Source organism: Balaenoptera physalus (genome assembly GCF_965194825.1).
Source record: "Balaenoptera physalus genome assembly, chromosome: 7".
Lineage (NCBI taxonomy): Eukaryota > Metazoa > Chordata > Mammalia > Artiodactyla > Balaenopteridae > Balaenoptera > Balaenoptera physalus.
The window spans coordinates 57,249,752-57,271,441 of NC_138886.1; the positions used below are offsets into that span (position 1 = coordinate 57,249,752).

The following is a 21,690-nucleotide window of genomic DNA, read 5'->3' on the forward strand; positions in this document are numbered from 1 at the left end:
TGTAAGGGTAGGGAGATCTTCATTGCCTTCCAGGGGGAAAAGTGCTTAGAGTTGTTTTCCCCCAAGACTGAGAAGGTTAGGCTCCATACCTGTCTCAATTTGGTGTTTTTACATAATTGTGTAAGTGGCAAATACATTTTTTTAGATTGGTCTGCCATATAAATCCTCTAAAATGTATAAAATGGATCTATTAAACATTGCAATTCTATTTTAAAGCATTTTAATATTCCAACTCTTACCAAGTCAAATGTTCTGTTAACGTTCTTATGTATGGTGTGAGTCTGTCAATGTAGGATGAATGATTTATAATAAAGGTATTACCTTCTATATTTACCCCAGAGTAATACCAGTCTTGTGTTAAGGTTGAAATTGCCTGGCTATCTAGCATTTATTTATTAGATACTTTCATCTTCCCCAAGGGATTTGAACATGATGTGCTTGAAATGTAATTATATAAAACTTCTTATTTGTTTCTATCAATTTGTAACACACATACACATATATATACACACACACATTCACTCTACGTGATTATATTTATATGAGAAACAGTGCACCATTTCACAAACAAGTTTGGATTTAATCTTGACTCCAGAATGCACTAGCTATGCAATTTAGCCATAATATTTTATAAACATGTGCTTGAACCAAACACTTTATGGTCTTGGGTAACTATGATAGACTTTTCTTTGGGTAATTACATTTCTGTTATTTTCTCTTCCCGTGTCAAATGTAATAGAAATTTGATATGAAAAATTACTCCTTTAAATTTTACTCATTTAAATCTTTCAAAACTCTTTTTTCAGGAAACCAGAGTAACACATGTTTGTTGATACCGTATAATTGCTACATATATTTATATCATCAGCTATCTCTTTACATCGTTATTTTGAGTCAGACATGTACTGAATGGACAAATAGAATTGAAGACAGCTCTTCATCACTAACTATGAATTGTACATCCTTTGTTCCTATCACTGAAATTAAAGCTAATTAAACATAATTTTTGAAATGTAGTTTTACATTACATTAATTTTATGCACTGATTTTATGTACATAAATATTATGTCACAGTTTATTTATTGTGTCATTTTAAAACTTCCCCAAACTTTGCTTCATAAATTGCAACTTATTTTGAAATATGTTTTGCATGAGTAAAGGACTAGACTTGACAATTTAGAAATTTTCTAATCACGCATTAAGTATTATCATCAGTATTCTCTATAATAACTGTTGTGAGCACTGGTAACTATTAAGATGCACACTCTCATTTTTTCTGGCAGTGATAATCCTATTAGCTATGAGGCATGGGAACCAAAAGTATCTTTGAGCCAGCCTTGCTAATGTTTTGTTCTAAGCAGTGAGAATCAAAAATGGTATGGTAGGCTGTTGTTCCGATTTTATTTATTCAGTGCTAAAATGTGTAATATTGTCGAAATGCAAAAGACTTTAATTAATGGATCCATACTGATATTTTATAGGTTGTTACGGTATCCCTTCTCATGAGATCTGTGATGGATGGCTATGTGCCCGGTGCAAAAGATATGCATGGACAGCAGTAAGTGGCTAATTTTAGTATCTTTTAACTCCTTTTCTCACTCCATCCACTGTGGGTCCATTTAAATCTAGTGGTCAGGTAAGATGGTACACATGCTTTTGTGTGCCATTCCACAGTTACCTGTATTTCTCGTCTTCTCTTTCCAAATCATCCTACCTGGTAGCTCTATATCGATTGTGGAAATGTTAAATACATTTCTAGGCATCACCATTTGCTCAGGAACCTATGGAGACTACTGGTTTATTAGAGCATGTCCAAAGTATTGCTTCATGTTCTTGCCCAGCTCTATTTTGCAATTCTTGAAAATAAGTCTTCTAAGTAACAGTGAAGGTGGGAATCTTCAGTGACCTCTCAGGAAACTGTGCTAATTCACAACTGTTCTACTAGTGTGAGGTCTTCCCCGCTTATTCATTCGTACATTCATACTTTAGAAAATTTTAGAGTGTTCTGTGCTAGGCATTGCTGTGAACTTCAGACAGAAACTTCAACAACAAATGATTCCCCACTTGGAGAACATAGATTTCACTTCACCTAAACTTTTTCCTGAAGACCCTGTTGAAACTTTAGCTTACATCCAAGCGTTGCGTTCCATTCTGTTAATCCACCATGTCACCCATTTTGTCATTTGATTATGTGCTACCTTAACTTTTCTTAAAAATTCTCTTTCAAGAGGTATCAGAACATGGTTGAAAGTGGAGACCGATCAGATCTCAAGACTGTATCCCTCACTCTTGATCCCAGAGCCAGATGCTCAGCTTGATTTTGATTGTAATAGTAGCATTTGCTTTATTCCTTAATGATCTCTAATGATAATGAATTAAATTTCCTTGCAACCAGAGTTAAAAACCTGAAGGACAATATAAGGACAATGCTTTACATGAGGAAAATTTATGTCATGATTATGTATGTTTAGCTCTCAGTGTTGAAATAGACATATGGTGACTATAAATTAAAAGCATCTGTGAGAATGTCTTTCTGTATGATTTTATTGCTGGCATTCACTCTGGGTAGTGAGGGGAAAATGGGGCAAAATATGGACACTCTTTATAGTCCAAATAATCTGATTTCATATTAGAGGTAATATCTCCAACTTAAGAATTCTTTTCATTAGTGGGCCCAGATAACATTTTGGTATTTCCTTTGGTGTGTTGTTCATTATGTTAACAAAAACTGTATAAATGTACAGCATCTTTAAAACAGCCATGAAGTCCTGCTATAATAAATATATTCAGCTCTTGTTTATCAAGCTGGTTCTATTCGTATTATATGAGCCAAAGTAAAGCCTTGTAGAGTCAGTTTTACTAATGATATCCCCTCATTCACTCTGAAGTATAGATTTAGAATTTAGAGATATTCTAATCCAGTTCACCAAGGCATGAAGAGTTCTCTGTTCCATCCACAGTTACTGCTTGGCTCCTGTGCTCACACACCGAGCAGTCCTGTTACCCAAGGTACTACTGTCCTTTGCATGGCAGAGCCAGGGCCAGGCCTAGCCCAGCCACCCTGATTCTAAGGCAGCTTCTGATCAATTATGTCATTTTCCTTTAGCATGTCTACAGAAGGAAATAATCACTCTCTGCAACTGATTTGAAGCATCTTTCTATTAATCTCAACCCCTCCGCACCCTCAGAAAATACAGTGTGCCTTTTGTATTTTAATATTGATACCATGTAAATCTCTTTTAATTTGCAATAAAAATGGGAGCTCTTAAATACAGCTTTGCATTGATTTTTTTAGACCTACATAATTTCTTAGTTCTAATTGGAAATGATCTGAATTCACAGTGAGCCAATTGTTTTTTCAGTTTATTCATTTTGAGTGAACTTTGTCCATGAAGCTCTATTTCTAAATTTTTCTCCTGAAAAAGAATTGAATTTTATTTTAAGCGTTGCCGAGAAGTAACTGATAATATTGATATTTTGTCTTTAACACCCTTATTTAGTGTGGCATTGAGTGTTGCAATATTAATTTTTTACTAAGCACTTAAGTATGATTCTTTGGATTTTGTGGCTGGAATGATTGCATTTTGAAAGTACACTTAGACTTGCTTTCTTAGGAATCAATCTCACACTGTTAGTTTTAGGTTCCAGAGGAGTCCTAGACCTCCTTTTATTGATCAATAGAAGCTCTAAAAAAGCTAATGGAAATCTAACGAAGCAGCTGAGGTCAAATGCTATTTCATTGCTGGCTTTTATTTCACTAACTCTAATTACTAATTATTTCCTGGGATTTTCTTTTTAAACATGGTTTGTGAAGGTAAGGCTTATTCATCATGAGCACAGAACACTCCAAGAGCATATTTTGCTTGGGATATGTATTTATACAACAAATGTGATTGTTTCAGTTAATTCTGTTTCCTTTTATGATTAGTGCTTTGAATATCTTGAGGGTAAGAAGAGGGTAGCCTGAAACACCTTGTATTCATTTTCATAAGGTATGTGTGAGAATTGTATGTGGTAGTTCTATTTTTTAAAGATTCTTCTTAAAAAGAGTGTCTGTCGATGGGTGAATGGATTAAAAAAAAGGTGGTGTGTGTGTGTGTGTAGATACACACACACAAACACACACACACACATATACGTACAATGAATATTATTCAGCCATAAAAAAGGAAAGAAATCCTGCCATTTGTGATAACATGGATGAACCTGGAGGGTATTATGCTTAGTGAAATAAGTCAGGGAAAGGCAAATACTGTATGCTCTTACTTCTATTGGAATCTAAAAAAAACCCTGAACTCATAGATACAGAGCATAGATTGGTGATTGCCAGGGGCGGGGGTGTTGGGTGAAATGGGTGAAGGTGGTCAAAGGGTACAAACTTCAGTTACAAGATGAATACGTTATGAGGATCTAGTATATAGCATGGTGACTGTAGTTAACAATGCTTTATTAGATACTTGAAAGTTGCCAACAGAGTAGATCTTAAGTGCTCTCACCACAGAGAGCAGAGTAGATCGTAAATGATTTAATCACAAAAGATAATTATGTGAGGTGATGGAAGTGTTAACGAACCTTATTGTGGTAATTATTTCTCAATATATAGATATATCAAATCATCACATTGAAGAACTTAAACTTATATGTCAATTATATTTCAATAAAGCTGGGCAAAAAGAGGAACACTATATCATAGAGATAAGTATCAATTATTTAAATTTTGGAAGCAAAGGCATCTCAGCGATTATTTCATCCAGTCCCAGACCATAACTAAGTAAATAAGTTCATACATTAGAAGATTCTGTCAGCTTCAACTTGGGCTTGGTGGGTGAGAATGTACATAAGGCTGGAATCAATGTTCACAGACCAGCTGTCTTTTTATTTACCAATTCTAAAGCGTGGAAGTTGCTCTGGACCAAACTGCCCTGCTAGTTTTTAAGTAACTGGAGGCCAGAACTTTGTCTCATTTTTCTCTGTAACACCCCTAACACCTGGTATAGTGTTGGATCATTTCTGAACTTGCAGAGCCTTTATCTGTGACCTTGGTCTGTGACCTTCAGTGCTCTCACCATTTCCAGTTTTGGTTTAGTCCTCACTGTTTTTCATTTTGCTACTATTTCTTTACTTTAGCCACTTATGTCATCTAAAATAAGAAACAACAAGCTGTATTGCAGCTTTAGCTGCATGTGTTAGAGGGAGAGATTAGTTACAAATTTTGAATAACACCCTAACTTGGATTCTAGAATCCTAGCTCCGTGCTCAAATTCAAATGAAATGAAACAGTGAAATAATTCCCCACATACCTGTCTCTCCTGACATTCGGGTTGTATATCTCATAGTTCTAATTAAATATCATTGCTTTGTGCTTGTTTGTCCCATTTCAGTACTGCTCAGATAAATAGATCTGTATGAAAGCTATGTTTGCGTTTATGGCTTATAACCCAGCTTTATTAGAGTATTTTATTTTCAGCTCTGTTTGTTTCCAACCCTTTTGTGATTATGTAATTCATTTTGGAGCCATTTTTACTCCTTCATTATAGTAGCGCTTTAGAGTGCATTCCAAACATTACCAAGTTCTGTTTTTAGGTGTTGAATGTCATTACTCTGATTCTAGAATGTGTTTCTTGCTATTTTGAGTCTTAATTTGAATCTAATCACTTTTGACCTAAATTACTAGAGTTTTGTGTCTAATCTGTTTATGGATTTCCATTTTATAATGACTACAAGTTACTGCTAATTAAAAACATAATGTAATATTCTCACTGTAAAAATACAGAATTTGTATTGCTTTCAGGTTTTTTCCCCTACCATTTTCTTTTTTTTTTTTTTTTTAATTTTTAATTATTTATTTATTTATGGCTGTGTTGGGTCTTTGTTTCTGTGCGAGGGCTTTCTCTAGTTGTGGCAAGTGGGGGCCACTCTTCATCGCGGTGCGCGGGCCTCTCATTATCGCGGCCTCTCTTGTTGCGGAGCACAGGCTCCAGACGCGCAGGCTCAGTAATTGTGGCTCACGGGCCTAGTTGCTCCGCGGCATGTGAGATCTTCCCAGACCAGGGCTGGAACCCGTGTCCCCTGCATTGGCAGGCAGATTCTCAACCACTGCGCCACCAAGGAAGCCCCCCATTTTCTTTTTTATCCCTATTTTGAAAAATTGTTTTTGAGTCTGAGTATTTCTGTAAAATTCCTGAACTCTACTTTAGGGCTTCACTTCTAATTATGAAGGAGGATGTTAGTTAAATGTCTGGAAATGAACTGGTAACCTAAATACTTTTATTGTAAAAAATAATAATCTATGTGCTGAATACTCTGTAGAGTATTAAGAGGTAATATGCTAATAAATCACAGGAGGATTTTCTATACTATCTTCTAAAGAATTTATAAATGGAATTCTAAAGAATAAAATATAAGCAGGTTAAGAGGTTAAAGAGGAATATGGATAAGATTTTCTCTTTTTAAAATTTAGGAATAATGTAGCTTTTTGGTGGTTTTTTCTTTGCAGGAAATTTGGGTGTTTCTTTTGCGGTGGGGGTCACTGTGAGGTTTTGTTTTAGTGCCAAAATGGGAGTGAAAACTTCATGGGAAGATTGGTAGTTTAACATATGGGAAGTCACGTCATACTCAGATTTATGACTCTGACAAATCTTGAGTTGCCAGTCTTCTGTCCAGGGTAGCATTAAGCCTGTGCTGTAGGTTTTCATTGTCAGTGTGAAAAAGTCCAAATAAAGTATCATTTGTGCTGTGCCTTACTAGGGAGCTTTTTTAATCACCATATGTAATTCCTGGGGGGATGGGAGGGGTAGACACAGTAGCTCACATACCTATAATCTAAAATCTTAATTACAGGAAGATTTAAAAGCAACGTAATGAGAAGGTTCGACTAGAGATGTATATCTAAGACCTCTTCTCACCCTAAAATCCCTTGATTCTGTGTTGTTTTTTATTTCCATTTTGCCTTAATTAGTTTTCCTTAAGAATTGGGCACCTTCAAGAAATCTAAATTTATTGCTGTATTTCTTAACCTGGTCAGAGGTGATGAGTAACAGAAAAGTATAGGAATAGAAGTGACATTGGTAATTATTGGCTGGATCAGTGTAGTTTTTATGTGTTCAAGGAAACTTTCGTTGTTTTTTAAAAAGTGACTTTAAGGCCTTACTATAACTTTATCTACCTGATGTTCAGGAATCTGTGGCAATGCACATCATCCTCGGGATTTCTTTTTATTTCAATATATCCCTTTGCTCTTAATTTAGGAGAATTTGTTTAAATATTTTCGTTTCAAAGTAATACAGTAAAATACACAGTTGTATATTATATTGTTGGGTGGATATTGTCGTGCTATGAAAAGGTAGATTTTGAAATGGAAAATTAAAATAAAACACCTTAAAGGTTAGAATTTTCATTCTGTATAATGAAATACATGAACTAGGTAATTGCACACATTTATTATCTATTGAAGAGTATTTATTATACTCTGTAGAATAATAAAGTTGTACTATATATGTTTAACAAGTATAGCATTCTGGTTTTTTTTTTCAAAATGGTTTTAAGAAATCAAAACCCAAACATGAAATAGGTTTTCACCTTGGCCACCTATCTATTCACTGTTCTCTTTATTTTGCTTATTTGTTTTTTTTTTTAAATGGACTAACAGATATGAGCACAAGCTATACCTTGATAATCATTTGGAATTAGCGTCTTCTTTCCTCTTACCAGGAGTGGAATAAGCAATTGCAGTGATTAAAAATAAACATTTTGGTGCTGTTTATTTATTTTTATTGCTTGATTATAAATAAGTGGCATCTATAGATTGAGTAGTGGTTGCCATTCATGCCCTCCAAGGCTGCACATAGCTATTTTTTGGCTTTTGAAAGAAAGTGAAGTGTTTTCTCTGCATGAATCATAGTCAGAAAGTTAAAATCTGGAAGTACCTGAGGTAGTGGTCTTTAAAAAAACCCAACCCCACAGTGTTGCTAAAACTTGTGAGCTAAAGAATCTGTGTCATTTGTTGGAACACATTTATCTGAACTCTTAATCTTTGGAATATACCTTAGTCTTTATTTTTTTTAATTTATTTATTTTTATTTTTATTTATCTTTGGCTGCGTCAGGTCTTCGTTGCACGCGTGGGCTTTCTCTAGTTGCGGCGAGCGGGGCCTTCTCTTCGTTGCGGTGTGCAGGCTTCTCATTGCGGTGTCTTCTCTAGCTGGGGAGCCCGGGCTCTAGGCGTGCGGGCTTCAGTAGTTGTGGCACTCGGGCTCAGTAGTTGTGGCTCGTGGGCTCTAGAGCGCAAGCTCAGTAGTTGTGGCAAACGGGCTCAGTTGCTCTGTGGCATGTGGGATCTTCCCGGACCAGGGCTTGAACCCATGTCCCCTGCATTGGCAGGCTGATTCTTAACCACTACGCCCCCAGGGAAGCCCATATACCTTAGTCTTAACTCCCTACTCTTAAGGCTCAAGTAAAAATGATCAGCTTCTTGGAAAGTTGGTAACTCATCTTTGGGAACAATGAGGTCCCAATCCCTATAACTCTATGTACTCTGGCTAATAATGGAGGAAGGTGGTCTAATAGGTAGAGTCTGACTCCTACTTTGCATTGAGGCTGGTCCTATAGATAGGGGTGTGACTGATACGAAGCAACCCTAACCGCACTCTGTTATATCTGAAGGCAGTGCTTTCTCTTCTTTCTCTCTGACATGGGAATTCTCTTAGGGTAGAGATAATTAAGGAAAATGTATGTGGCTGAGGATTATGTTACCCTTATCGCATAATACAACCATTATATCTCCTCTCCAACTCCTCAAATAAAAATAGTGGTAGTGATAATAGATGTTAGAATTGCCAATCATTTGGCTCTTGGAAGTCTTGTGTTTTAAAAAAAGTAATAGTTTCATTTTAAAATGTTTGACCTACAGATTCAGAATAACTGCTGATTTAAATATAAACCAATGTAAGTAGCAAGGATAGAATTTTTCTAGCTTCCATAAAATTTAGTACTGGCAAAGACTAAAGAATTCTTCATCTATCTCAGAAATTTCATTTTACAGATACTGAGCCAGGGGTTTGAGAGAGTAACTCCTTTGTCCAGGATCACCCCTGTGTATGGTAAGAGAGCCCAGATTCATGGCAATACTCAGGCCTCTAGATTTTCAGGGCCACACTCTTTTTTTTTTTTTTTTTACTCTTCTCAGTTACTTGTTTTTAGAGTGGAAAGAAGGCTGAACAACCGGCCTAATTCTGAGCAATGTATTTGAATGATTTTTGTTTGTTTACATTGAAAATAAAGTCAGCACTAATAGTGTAATTGGTCACATACTTAATATGGAATGATTAGTGTTATTGGGTGGTTGAGTTGAGCAGTGTCCTTACTCTTTCATATTGACTCTAGTTTCTGCCTGGAGGACCTTTCCCAGAGCTGGATAATCTCCTGAATCTAGTTTCCCAATTGACAACCAAGTTGGCATTTTTCTTTAACAAGGAGCTCTGAATTGGCTTTGTAGATCGGAGCCATTGATGTTTAGGTCTGATTGGCTATGGCCTTGAGAGGTCGTGGTGGCACTCCCGCTCCCTGTGATGTGTTTTATGCTGTTGTTTTTTTTTTTATTCCATGGGATACTGTCAAGACCAGGTGGTGAGAGGCTGTCAGTCTGAAAGGCTGACTTTGATCCTCAGACACAGTAAAACTAGTAGAAAAAGGAAGGCTGTATTCTTGTTAAATGCCATGACTGTGTGTAGCCAAGTGTTTGCTTGTGCCATTTCTCCTCTCCAGTGAGGTGTCCCTGGAAGCTGCTAGCCAGACCACACTCTCCCATCAGAGGTGACGCATTTGAGTTCAGAATTACCTTTTCCCTCCTGAGGAGGCAGATTTTTCTGAACAGCTGCAGACTTAAACCTTGGCTCACAAAGGCCAGGGTGGTAATAATTATTTTACTTTAAGCAAACAGAACAGCACATTTGAGGATATCAATTATCCTGACAGCATAGCTATGATGTGGAGGCCTTTCTGTTAGGGAACTGCTTACAGGCTAAAAAAGTCACAAATCTTTTTTTTTTTTTTTCTGTTCATTCTTCTCCCTTTTGCTCAATAGACACAATCCCTCCGTACCCCACTTTGGTAATGGAGAGAGAGAAAGAGAAATCTACAGAGCTTATTGTAAGTGGAACTATATTCATAAATAGCTTCTTGATTGAGAACAAATGCCTCATTAATCTTAAGTGCTGCAACCAGAGAGCACAAGTAAAGTCAGGAAGAATAATGACTGACATTATGGGGAGCATAGCATACTGCAGTGCACACCAGGATGTGCATGCCCGGAGGTCACTGGGCTAAAAGGCACATCTCCTTAGCAATGAGGAAAGAGATCCCTAGGAGGCGTGGAGGGGGAAAAAAAAAGTGCAGTGCAGGCGTTTCTCATGAACGGCAAAAACTAGCCCAGTGGCAGGATGAAGAAATCATGTACTTTGTTATTTGCTATCGAAGGCCATGCTGGGAAGAAAGAATAAACCAGCTGGGTTTTTATTTGAAAGCCAAATGTTGTACAGTTTTAACAAAGTTCAATTTGAAGTACTTTGCTTAGGATCCTGGAAATACTATTATGTAAATGCCATGGAGTTCCATGTAGATTACCTCTGACCAGTCTTAAATTATAGAGGTGCTTCTCCTTGCTATCGAGCATATGCCTGGCTTGCCCTCACATAGGTGCTCTGCAAACCTCAAAGTAATTTTTATACTGCTGTAAGGAATGGCATTAGAAAGATAAATGGTTGGGGGGATGTAATTTGAAACAGAGAGTATGATTTCCTCTTCTTTTATCGTCCTTTCATACAAATGGCTGAATGATAGTATTTAAATTGTTAAAATGTAGTGAGAACATCTCCCCCCCTCCCCGCCGCCGGCATGTCTACATCCTAATCCCTGGAACCTGTATGTTATGTTGCATGAAAAGGGAATTATGGTAGCAGATAGCATTAAGGTTGCTAATCAGCTGGCTTTACAAATAGGGATATTATTCTGTTTACCTGGGTGCATTCAGTGCAATCAGAAGGGTCCTTAAATGAAGAAGAGGGTGGCAGAAAAGGTCAGAGTAATGTGATGTGAGAAGTGCTTGGCCTGCTGTTGCTGGCTTTGAAGACGGAGGAGGAGGGCCTAGGACCAAGGCACGTGGGCTCCTCTAAAAGCTGCAGAGGGCAAAGAAATAGATTCTCCCTGAGAGCCTCCAGAAGAGAGTGACCTGCTGACACCTTGATTTTAGCCCAATGAGACCCATTTTGGAATTCTGACCTACTGAACTGTACATATTTATGTTGTTTTAAGCCATTGTATTTGAGGTAATTTGTTATTGCAGTAACAGAGAACTAAAGGGTGTACAATAGAAAGACAGCCTTTTGAAAGGGTAATTAGTTTTCACTCTTAACCATTCGGCATTCCACTAGGTGTGTTGTATTTTCAGTGTCATCTTTCATGTTCAGGCATCTTTCTCTGACTACCTTCTGTCTGTCTAGCCCACGCCCTCTGGTTCTGGGACTCCAGCAATCCCTTCACCTCACTGTGACGTATGATTCAGTATGCTCCCAACTTTTCAGTCTCTCCCTCCCCTCATGTCCTTACTTCTGTTTAAGCTGCTATATTTTCTTGCACATACTCTCAGCTCCCTTGCCACTCTCTGACTTTGTTACTCTTCCTTGGTATAACTCAACCCTGGTAAATCCAACTATCTATCTACTCTGTACCTGCACCTCTGTAGCTGAGTATGGCTGTGGAGAAACACCCAATATGCAGATTGCTCTTGCTTTCAGTTTGTAACTGGAGGTTGGTCCTCAACGGTGTGGGTAATTCATGTTGCATTCCCATCACTCGTTCACTCTACTACTCTCCTGATTGACTGTTTCGTAGCTTCTTTGTCCTCAAGCTTCCCCATCTTCCCCATCCTCACCCTCACCTCGTGAAGTCTCTTCATATTCATGGAGAAATGGGAAGACACCAGTAGAGATCTTAATGTTTCTACCTGCTTCATATCTATAATATCTCTTCTCCTAAGGCCATCCGCTCTCTTATACACAGGATCATAGTTACAGTAATTCATCCCTTTCTCGCCCACATCCCTTCTCCAGATGATTCTCATTATCATCCACACAGTCTGTTATTTTTTCCATCTTCAAGTAAACCAAAAAACCTTCTCTTGATCTTTCTTCCCACTAGCTCCCACTCTATTCCTCCACGCCCCTATATATATAGTAAAACTCTTGAAAAGACTTATCTTTATTCACTCTCTCCAACCCTTTTCCCCCACTTCTCTCTTAAATTTATTCCAGTCATAGGCTTTGCCCCACTTTTTCTTAGAAACTTCTGTTTATCACTGTCTCCTGTTTGAAGCAGTCCTCACTTGGCTTCCAGGATCCTTCACTCTCCTGCTTTTCCTCTCACTCCCCAGAGTTCAAAATGTGGGCCTCTTTTCTACACTAACCCATTTGGTAACCTCATCCCATCTCATAGCTTTAATGGTTGTAAACAGCATCTAGTCATTGATGGCTTGGGCATCTCTAGTCCAGCTCAGTCTCACCCTTGTGGCCAACTTTATGACAGCATCTCCTCTAGCATGTCCAATAGCTCAAATTCACCCTGTCCTGAACTGAATTCTAGATATGCTGCAGGCTTCCTTATCTCCAGGCCTTCCAGCTGCTGAGGCCAAGAACTTTAGAGTTAGATTTGATGCTTTCTCTTTCTCATACCTCACATCTGACAGTAGATCCTGTCTTGTCTACTTTTAAAATGAGTCTAGCATCCTGTCCACTTCTTAGTCACCTCGGCTGACATAATCCAGACTAATCTGCTCATTACCTCTCTCCTGGATATGGTAGTAACCTGCTAACTTCTCTTCACCCTTCTGCCCTTGAGCCTTTATTGTCTGTCAACACAGCAATTGGGATGATCTGATTAAAATATAAGTCAGGTTCTATGTCCTTGGTGCATTCAAACCTTGCAGTGGCTTCAGGCCATCGACTTCTTTTCATGGCTTATGAAACCTTACCAGATATTCTTTCTCTTACTTTCTGATAACCTTTCTTATTAGAAAAGGCCAGGATCTGCTGCCATCACCTTTCCCTAGAGAACTCCATTGCCCACTCTCAAGTGCTTAACATCCTTTACCTTAAATAATCTACTGATTTAGTTTGTCTTCTCTCCTAGCCAGAGTGTATCTTTGTCATTCATTGCTGTTGCCCAGTGTCTAGGACACAACATGGTGATTCACCAATATCTGTTGAATGAATATATATTTTTACTTATAATACAAATTAGATGTGAGCATCTAAATTAGGGAACTCACTTGCTGGTATAAAATTCATTGGACCCTGTGAAATTTCATTCAGAGTATTACTGCAGGAAACTTGTCATTCAATTTCCTAATCACTCAGAATTCTTGCCAGCCCCATCCTAACATGAGATTCCATCCTCTCTCCAGCCCTGGTAACTGAGCCCCATCTCCAGAAATTGTTCTTCCATGTTTTGTTGATCAGCACTTTGTAAGCTAGTTTTCTGTTAATGTGATTAATTAGTCTTTGTTTTCCCAGCTCAGACAGCCCTATTTTATGGTTTTGCATTTCTGTTATGAACACGTCAGATAAATAAGGCTGTGGGGAGGTACTTCAATCTTGTAATTTTTCTATAGCACTGAAAATTGGCTTTAGTGTCACTTATGGATATGTCAGCTAAAATGAGAGCTCCTTACAAGGCAGCTTGAGAATGTTGGTATTGACATTTCTTTAATTGATGTTTTATAGAAGAGCCATTGGAACATGATTTCCCTCTAGGACAAATAACAAACAACTATGATAGCCATATTCTAACAATGCCCTTCTCACCATTGTTGTTAACGTTGTGTCAGCACTTTGATTATAAACACTCTTTTTCAGTTTAATAACTGAGCTGTAAAGAAATCATTCAGTGTTGTAAATTGGTATACTAGCTGTTCATCTCAGCGGTGATTTTTTATGAAACCAAATATTAAAAGTAACTTGGTATTGCTAAAAGGGGATTTTGTGAATGGTATTAGGTGAGGGAAAGGGACCTAAGTAGGAAAGGTACAATGTCCAGAATATGATCTCAATTTATACTTTTTCATTCAGCTTTTAGCTGCCCTGGGGGTGGGTTACACAACAGAATGGCTCTTTAGATGCTGTCCTTGGGAGCCAGGAATAACAGCTGCTCATAGAGTAATCATTTTGTAACAGGCATTTCAGCATTTTTTTGTTTTGTTTTAGGAAACATTAGTTGACTAGCAATATATCTAAATCTTTATAATAGTGAGTCATTTTACACTGGGTGTTATTGTTTCTAGAAGAGGCATGCTCATAAACATAAGATAAAAAAAGCCTGGCAATGAGTGTTCACTGTGGAATTTTATTTATTTGTTTTGTTCTGCAAGGCTGAACAATTTTGGTATCTCCTCAAGTTAGGTTGGAAAGAAGTTTCCATACACTGAAAGACTCTAGTAGAAATCACAGATGCCCATTTAAAATTTTTATTTAAGTAAAAAAAAATTTAGGAAAAAAAAATAAACCTCCATGATTACATTAATTTTGAATTACACATATTTGATGGAAGAAGGTTTCTTTTTGAATTTTATTTTATTTTTTAATACAGCAGGTTCTAATTAGTTATCCATTTTATACATATTAGTGTATATATGTCAGTCCCAATCTCCCAATTCATCCCACCACCACCATCACTCCCCCACCACCACTTTCCCCACTTTGTGTCCATACGTTTGTTCTCTACATCTGTTTCTATTTCTGCCCTGCAAACCGGTTCATCTGTACCATTTTTCTAGGTTCCACATATATGCGTTAATACACGATATTTGTTTTTCTCTTTCTGTCATACAGAGTGAAGTAAGTCAGAAAGAGAAAAACAAATATCATATATTAACGCATGTATGTGGAACCTAGGAAAATGGTACAGATGGAAGAAGGTTTAATTTCTTTGTGTGTCTGTGAGTTTTCTTTGTTTAATGGAAGAGTAATAAGTATCGTTAGGAAGGTCTCCCATTCTCAACATTCTCAGATTCTCAAATCTCATTTTTTTTTTTACAGAAAACTACTCATACTGTTTAGTCAATCAGCCTTTCAGATCTTTTCTGTGCATAAACTAATGCTATATTTTGTTGTTCTTGGGAGACCCAAATGGTGTCACAGTTTATTTAAACATGCCTTAGTGTTTTCACTTAATATTTCATTGTGTAATTCTTAGTAATTCAGTAATTTTTGGATTTACCATATCTTTTTCATCACTATTTTAAATTTCAAACCTGAATCTAATTAAAAAATTCAGACATTACAAATAAAATCTAAGTAACTGACAATTCCAGTTCCTCCCAGAGGTAACTGTTTTCTCTATTATGAACAGAAATGAAATGATAGTCATTGTATATTCCTACTTCTGCATAGATGTAAATGTTTAGCTAAGATAGATTCTAAGAAGGTGAATTGCTTGTCGTAATTTATGTACATTTAAAATTTTGATTGATAATGCCGAATTCCTCTCCACAGCCACCATAACAACTCACATACCCCCAGACTATAGATATTCTGATTTAAAAATCTGAGGTTAACACTCATTATTCCATTTTTCATTTTCTTTATTCTTGAAATTGTGTATCTTTCATGTATTTATTGGCAATGAAGAGTCTTTGAATTTTCTGCCTATTTTTCAAAAGTGTGGCTTTTTAAAAATTATTTTTTGGATAACAATCTTTGTTTTTTATTGTAAATTTTAAATCTTATTTTATATTAATTTATATAGTATTTTATCTTTTAGAATTTAAAAATTTTGATGTAGTCAAAATTTATTAATGTTTTCTACATGCCTTTTAAATATTATATTAAGAAGTCATATTTATCCTAAATTCGTCAATGTATTTGCCTAAAATTTCTTTTAATACTTCTGTAGTTCTGCTTTGTTTTTGAGTTTAGGTCTGTAAATCAATTGGAATTTATTTTTATGAATCAGAAATACATACACACACATTCAATTGAATTCGTTTTTGAATAGTTTGTGGTATTAATTTTTGGTTATTTATCCAGCTCTAACTTTCTGTTTTCTAATTTTCTCTTCAACCAGGAGTAGTCTGCTGTTTAACATATCACTAAGTTTTTAATTTCAGGTTTTTTTTTTTGGTTATAGAATTTTTATAATGTTTTTAAAAATCTGATTTGTTATTTATTTATAGTCTCTCACTTGCATTCCTAATACCCATATTTAATTTTTAAACATATTAAAATGCTTATTTTACACCTTATATCTGAGCTCAATGTGCATCTAATTCTACTGTCTTTTTTTTTTCTGCTTATGTAACCATATTTTCTTGGATGTTTTTTGAGTTTTTATTGTGAGCTTATATTCCTTTGAACTTAATATTTGGGAATTTCTTGAGGGCTTTGTTATAGGTGGTTGCTGAAAATTACAGTTTTCATTTTTATATTATCAAAATCCACCTTCCAGTAATATCATTCCTACTTCATGAACAGTGTAAGAACCTTACAACAATATAATTTGATTAACTTCCCTTCTGTTTGTGGTCTTATCTTACATTTTACTTCTGCATAGACTCCACTCCGTAGTATCATTATTTTTGTGTGAAACAATCAAGTTTTTAAATGAAACCTGTATAGTCTCTCTGTCCCTCTCTCTTGCTCTCTTTGTATATGTGTGTTTTGAAGATACTGAAGCTTTATTTTATATTTACCCGTTTTAGGTGTTCTTCATTCTTTCCTGCCACTTCATGGTTCAGGCTGGTGTCATTTTCCTTCATTCTGAAGATTTTTTTTTAGTGGTTGTTATAGTGTATATTCATTCTCATAGATTTTTGTCTCTATGAGATTATTTTTATCTTCATTTTCAAAGGTTATTTTCCTTGGAAATAGAATTTCAGGTTGTCAGCTTTTTTCTTTCAGTATTTTATGGATATTGTTCCATTGCCATTTTCCTCCAATGTTTCTGGTTGGATTTTAGGTGGAATTTATATGGTTGTTTACTAAATGTGTCTTTTTTCTCTGCTTTTAAGATATGTTCTTCATATTTGGTTTTCAGAGTTTTGACTGTTAAGTATTTAGATATGTTTCCTTTGTAGTCGTCTGCTTGTGGTTTGCTGGGCATCTTGGATCTATGGGTTGATGTCTTTTATCAACTTTGGGAAGTTCTCTGCCTTTATCTCTTCAAATATTTCTTATCATCCATTCTTTCTTCCCTGTTCTTCTTGGACTCCAATTATACATAAATTGAATTGGTTGTTATTTTCCCTTAGATCTCTGTTAATTCTTATAACTACTTTTTTCCTTATATTTCCTATTCATGTCTTTAAATTAATTGGGCTTTTACTCTGCCAATTTCCAGTCTGCTTTGAAATCTGTCTATTGAATTCAACATTTCTAATGTCATAGTTTTTCATTTCTACCATTTTAATTTGTTTTTAAATTAATTTCTATGACTTTGCTAAAATTTTCCTATTTCTTCACATATGTTGTCTGTTCTTTTCATTAGATCCTTTAGCAATTCAAACATTACTAATTTTAAACTCTTCATCTGATAATTCCAATATCTTGTCTATCTTGTGTCTGATTTTATCGATTATTTCCTTTCTTGATCGTAAGTCATATCTTCTTGCTTTTTAGTGTACCTTGTACTTTTTTTTTGATTGTTTGGTGGACATTTTGTCTGTAGCAAATGAAGTTAATATTATTATTTCCAAAAAGAGTGTGCCCCTTTGTATGTCAGATTTCTAGAGTAGAAGAGAAGTGAACCTGATTGCACCTGAGTGGAGGCTGGGCTTTTTTGCAGCTTTTGTTTGATTCAGTCTACTCTGATGTCAGGTGTTTTGAGGGTGGGATTAGGACTTCTGCCTTTAGCAGTGTCTGTTTCTGAGACTATGGAGACTCTAGCATTTGTCTGGTTTCCATAGCTGGATTGGCAGCTTTTAAAACTAGGAAAGATTTCTCTTTGCTTTAGAGCCCAGCTACCTGGATTTTGGGTTCCTGGAGAGTTTTCTTTTCTCTCTACTTCTTTGTCTTGCTTTTCATACCTCAAGAGAATTATAATGACAGATCCATATTTTATTCCCTGCTAAATTACTATACCCAGCTCATCCATTGACAATGTTATAGTGGTCTGGAACCACAATTAACCTTTCACATATTTAACTACTGTTCTTCTTGTATTGATTGTGTGTTTATGAATTGGCTTATATTTATAAACTCATTTAGGAAAGTAGTAGTTTTTTCCTCTTTTATAGGTAAGATATCTGAGGGGTAGGGGGTAGGTAAGTAACTGACCAAAGGTCATATCACTAGTAAATGGCAGAACTGTGATTTGAACCTTGGCCATCTGCACTTTGTTAAGCACCCGGATATGGCTGGCTCCCTAGTTTTACTGTTCTTCCTCTCATTTAAATTGGATTCCTTTAGCCTGAGGTTTGATTGCACAGACCAACTAAAACACTGCTTTTGCCTGAAATGGTATCATTTTTGAAGGATGAAGTGGAGGTAAATTTAATATCATACCAATGAGAAGTTTTATTATTAGCTAGGTTAATGAAACAAATGGGAACACAGATTGTTATGTAATATATGCTGCTTGGTAACAATTTTTTATGATATGAGTTCTTTTGAGGGGATTAGTTTAAAAAATGAATTCTTAGTTACTTATAGAAATGAGGAAATGGGGACTTGGTTATGCCCTTTGTCATTATTTTCTTCATAGTATGGTTAAATACACACAGGTCTTCACCCCTTCTCAGTTGTGAGCTTCTCAGGGCAGGTGCAGTTTCCTGTTTATTTTGTCTCTCTACCTTGTGCCTTGCCTTGTACATAGGGGCAGAAGATGCTGGAGAAAAAAGCGTGGACATGTGGTCGGGAAGGGCTGAGCTTGAACCCAGTTGCTCCTTTTGCTAGTTTGTTAGGGGTTGGAAAACTACAACCTGTGGGTCTAAGCCGGCTCACTGCCTATTTTTGTAAGTAGCATTGTTATTGGGATACAGCCACATGCATTTGTTTACATATTGTCCTACAATGGCAGAGTTGATTAGTTGCAGTAACTCTGTAGTTGTGCAAAGCCTAAGTTAGTGAATATTTGACCATTTACAGAAGTTTGATTACCCCTGGATTGGATGATTTTAGTCAAGTAACTCAATCTCTTGCATCTTAGTTTCCTCATCTATGAAGTGTGATATTAGTTACCTAATAAGTTCATGTTGAGGAAGGGAGGTGAAGTACATGATGTTTCTGGCATGGTATCTGGAATGAATTAGACCTTTAATATAGTCTCTGTTCTTCTGATGGAAGAATTTTTATTACTGATAACCAATTCAATGATTTAATGCCCTGAAGGACACTATCACTTCCTACTTTCTCATTCAATTCTTTCACTGCATTTGAAGATGATCAATACTTAGTACAATTAGTATATTTGGTAGGTGCCAGCCTTTCTGTATATCACATTATATACAACCTTTCTGTATATCAATCTGTGTATCTGTACAGATTCTTAAGAAAACTTGGGCTACTTTTCAGGTAAGGGTTAATCTATTAAATTTTTTTGTTTTCTGACAATAAAGTACTACTTAGACAAAGGAAAGAAAGGTTAAAAATTGTCCTATCTGATATTGTCTTCTACTGAGCTATGAACATAGGCATTTAGTTCAAATTAATTTACAAATGAATGACTTGACAGGTTGACATCTTTGTGTTTCTATCAGACCAGCTAGTTTCACCCATATGAGTGGTGGTGAGTCAAAAAAACTGATGTAACTGGACATGACTTTTTTCTTTCCTAGTTATGTTTTCCAAATTAAGGGAATCAAATAGAAACTATGATATTATATAATATCATGTAAATCAAAATTACTTGGCCATGAATATTTTTGTACTTTACTAAGAAATATGATTTCTCACTCAAGTAAATCATGGCAAAAATAACTATGTCAAATCACTGTTTCTTTTTTCTTTTTTTTTTGCAGAATTTTAAAGTTTTATTTCTTTGTAAAATACTTACCAAGAGTTTAAACAGTACTTGCATTCTTCTCATTGTATAACTTATTATTTTTTAAATAGATCTTTATTGGAGTATAACTGCTTCACAATACTGTGTTAGTTTCTGTTGTACAACAAAGCGAATCAGCCATATGCATACATATGTCCCCATATCCCCTCCCTCTTGAGCCTCCCTCCCATCCTCCCTATCCCACCCCTCTAGGTCATCACAAAGCACCGAGCCGAGCCGATCTCCCTGTGCTATGCTGCTGCTTCCCACCAGCCAACTATTTTACGTTTGGTAGTGTATATATGTCCATGCCACTCTCACTTCGCCCGTTTCTTAACTCCATGTTAAGTCACTGGAGCCTGAAGCTTACTTTCCTTAGTACACCACCAATATGTGAAAATGGTCTTGGCAATTTTGTGATGCTTTGGTGGTTTTCAAGATTTTCGCTCTGCCCTGTTTTGCCATATTTTCTCATTTATTTAACAAATTCATATGGAGGGTGCACTCTCTATTGGCTGTCGTGATAGAGAAAGAGTCACCTAACATATTCTCCCAGCACTCATTGAGCTAACAGTTTAGTGAAGACAGCAGAAGGGATTCAACAAATAGTAAACAAGAGTAACGAGAGGGAAGTAACTGAGCAGGGGATAAGGAGAGCCCTCTTTGAGAAATCAACATTTAGGTTGAAACGTCATGGATGTGTTCAGTTTAATGAAGAACGGAGCAGCGTGTGTCTGGTGTGTTTGGGGTCAGAGGGAAACTCATGGAAGGTGGGATTGACAGAATTCAATTGATTGGACCTAGGTTGAGAGGAAAATTATGTCTTAAAGCCTGAGCTAGACTGGATGGTTGATGCCACTGCTGGGAAACTGGCTTGGGAAGGAGACATGAGCTCAGTGTTGCACGTGTATTTGAGATGCCAGTGGAGCTATCAGTGAGACATCTCAGGAGACATGTTTGAGTCAGCGGCCTTTTGGGAATCAGGGGAGTAGATCAAATGCCTAGCAAACAGGTGTGGAGAGAAGAGTGAATAGGCCCTGCTACAGAAATGACAGTGTTTAAGGAGCATGAAAGAGATGCCTGTAAAGGAAGCTGAGTATCAACTAGAGATGGAGAAGGACAATCAGGAGAGTGTCGGGTCATAGAAACCACAGGGAGAAACTGTTTCAGGCACAGTTGCCAATGTTGAATGCTGCTAAGAGGTCAGGCGAACCAAGGACTTGAAATATCCATTAGATTTGGTGACATGGAGGTCGCTTGTGACCCTAGAAAGAACAAGTTTCATGTTGTGGCAGGCGGGAGTCTTCTCAACTCCACTTAACATCTTGAGTCGACAGATTCCACTTCAGAGGCTGTTTCCTTCTGTTATATTTGGCTCTGCAGCACGTGTACCTGTTCATGATCCTAATCAGGTGCATGGAAGCAGCTTCCATGCTGCTTTGCTATGTTTAATTCTGCTCACTCGTCCCTTTAGGCGTCTTCTCACCACTAGTTTCATTAATCAGACGTCTAATTCTCTCAGTGTCTGCGCTCCTCACCGTCCACAGCTCTCCTTTCCTGCATTCCCACTTCTGTATTAACATCTCTTTATGCTAGTTTCAGTGAAAACATTTGACCTCCTGTTTTGTTTTCATTTTCATCCTCTCTCTGTAGAAAGTGTGTTAAATTA

At 36.6% G+C, this 21,690-nt stretch overlaps 1 protein-coding gene across 9 annotated transcripts in view; it reads left to right on the top strand.

The window, feature by feature from the left end:
* The window catches only part of KDM4C (lysine demethylase 4C), a 431,040-nt gene that overhangs the window by 269,890 nt on the left and 139,460 nt on the right, over positions 1 to 21,690 (top strand). For 8 of the 9 annotated variants that reach the window (XM_082470884.1, XM_082470885.1, XM_082470880.1 and 5 more), the window contains one exon: positions 1,482 to 1,558. In XM_082470884.1, coding sequence (XP_082327010.1) covers positions 1,482 to 1,558 — 77 coding nt within the window. Of the gene's footprint in view, positions 1 to 1,481; positions 1,559 to 2,960; positions 3,010 to 21,690 lie in introns of all 9 variants that reach the window. The other variant, XM_082470889.1, reaches the window with a different exon arrangement.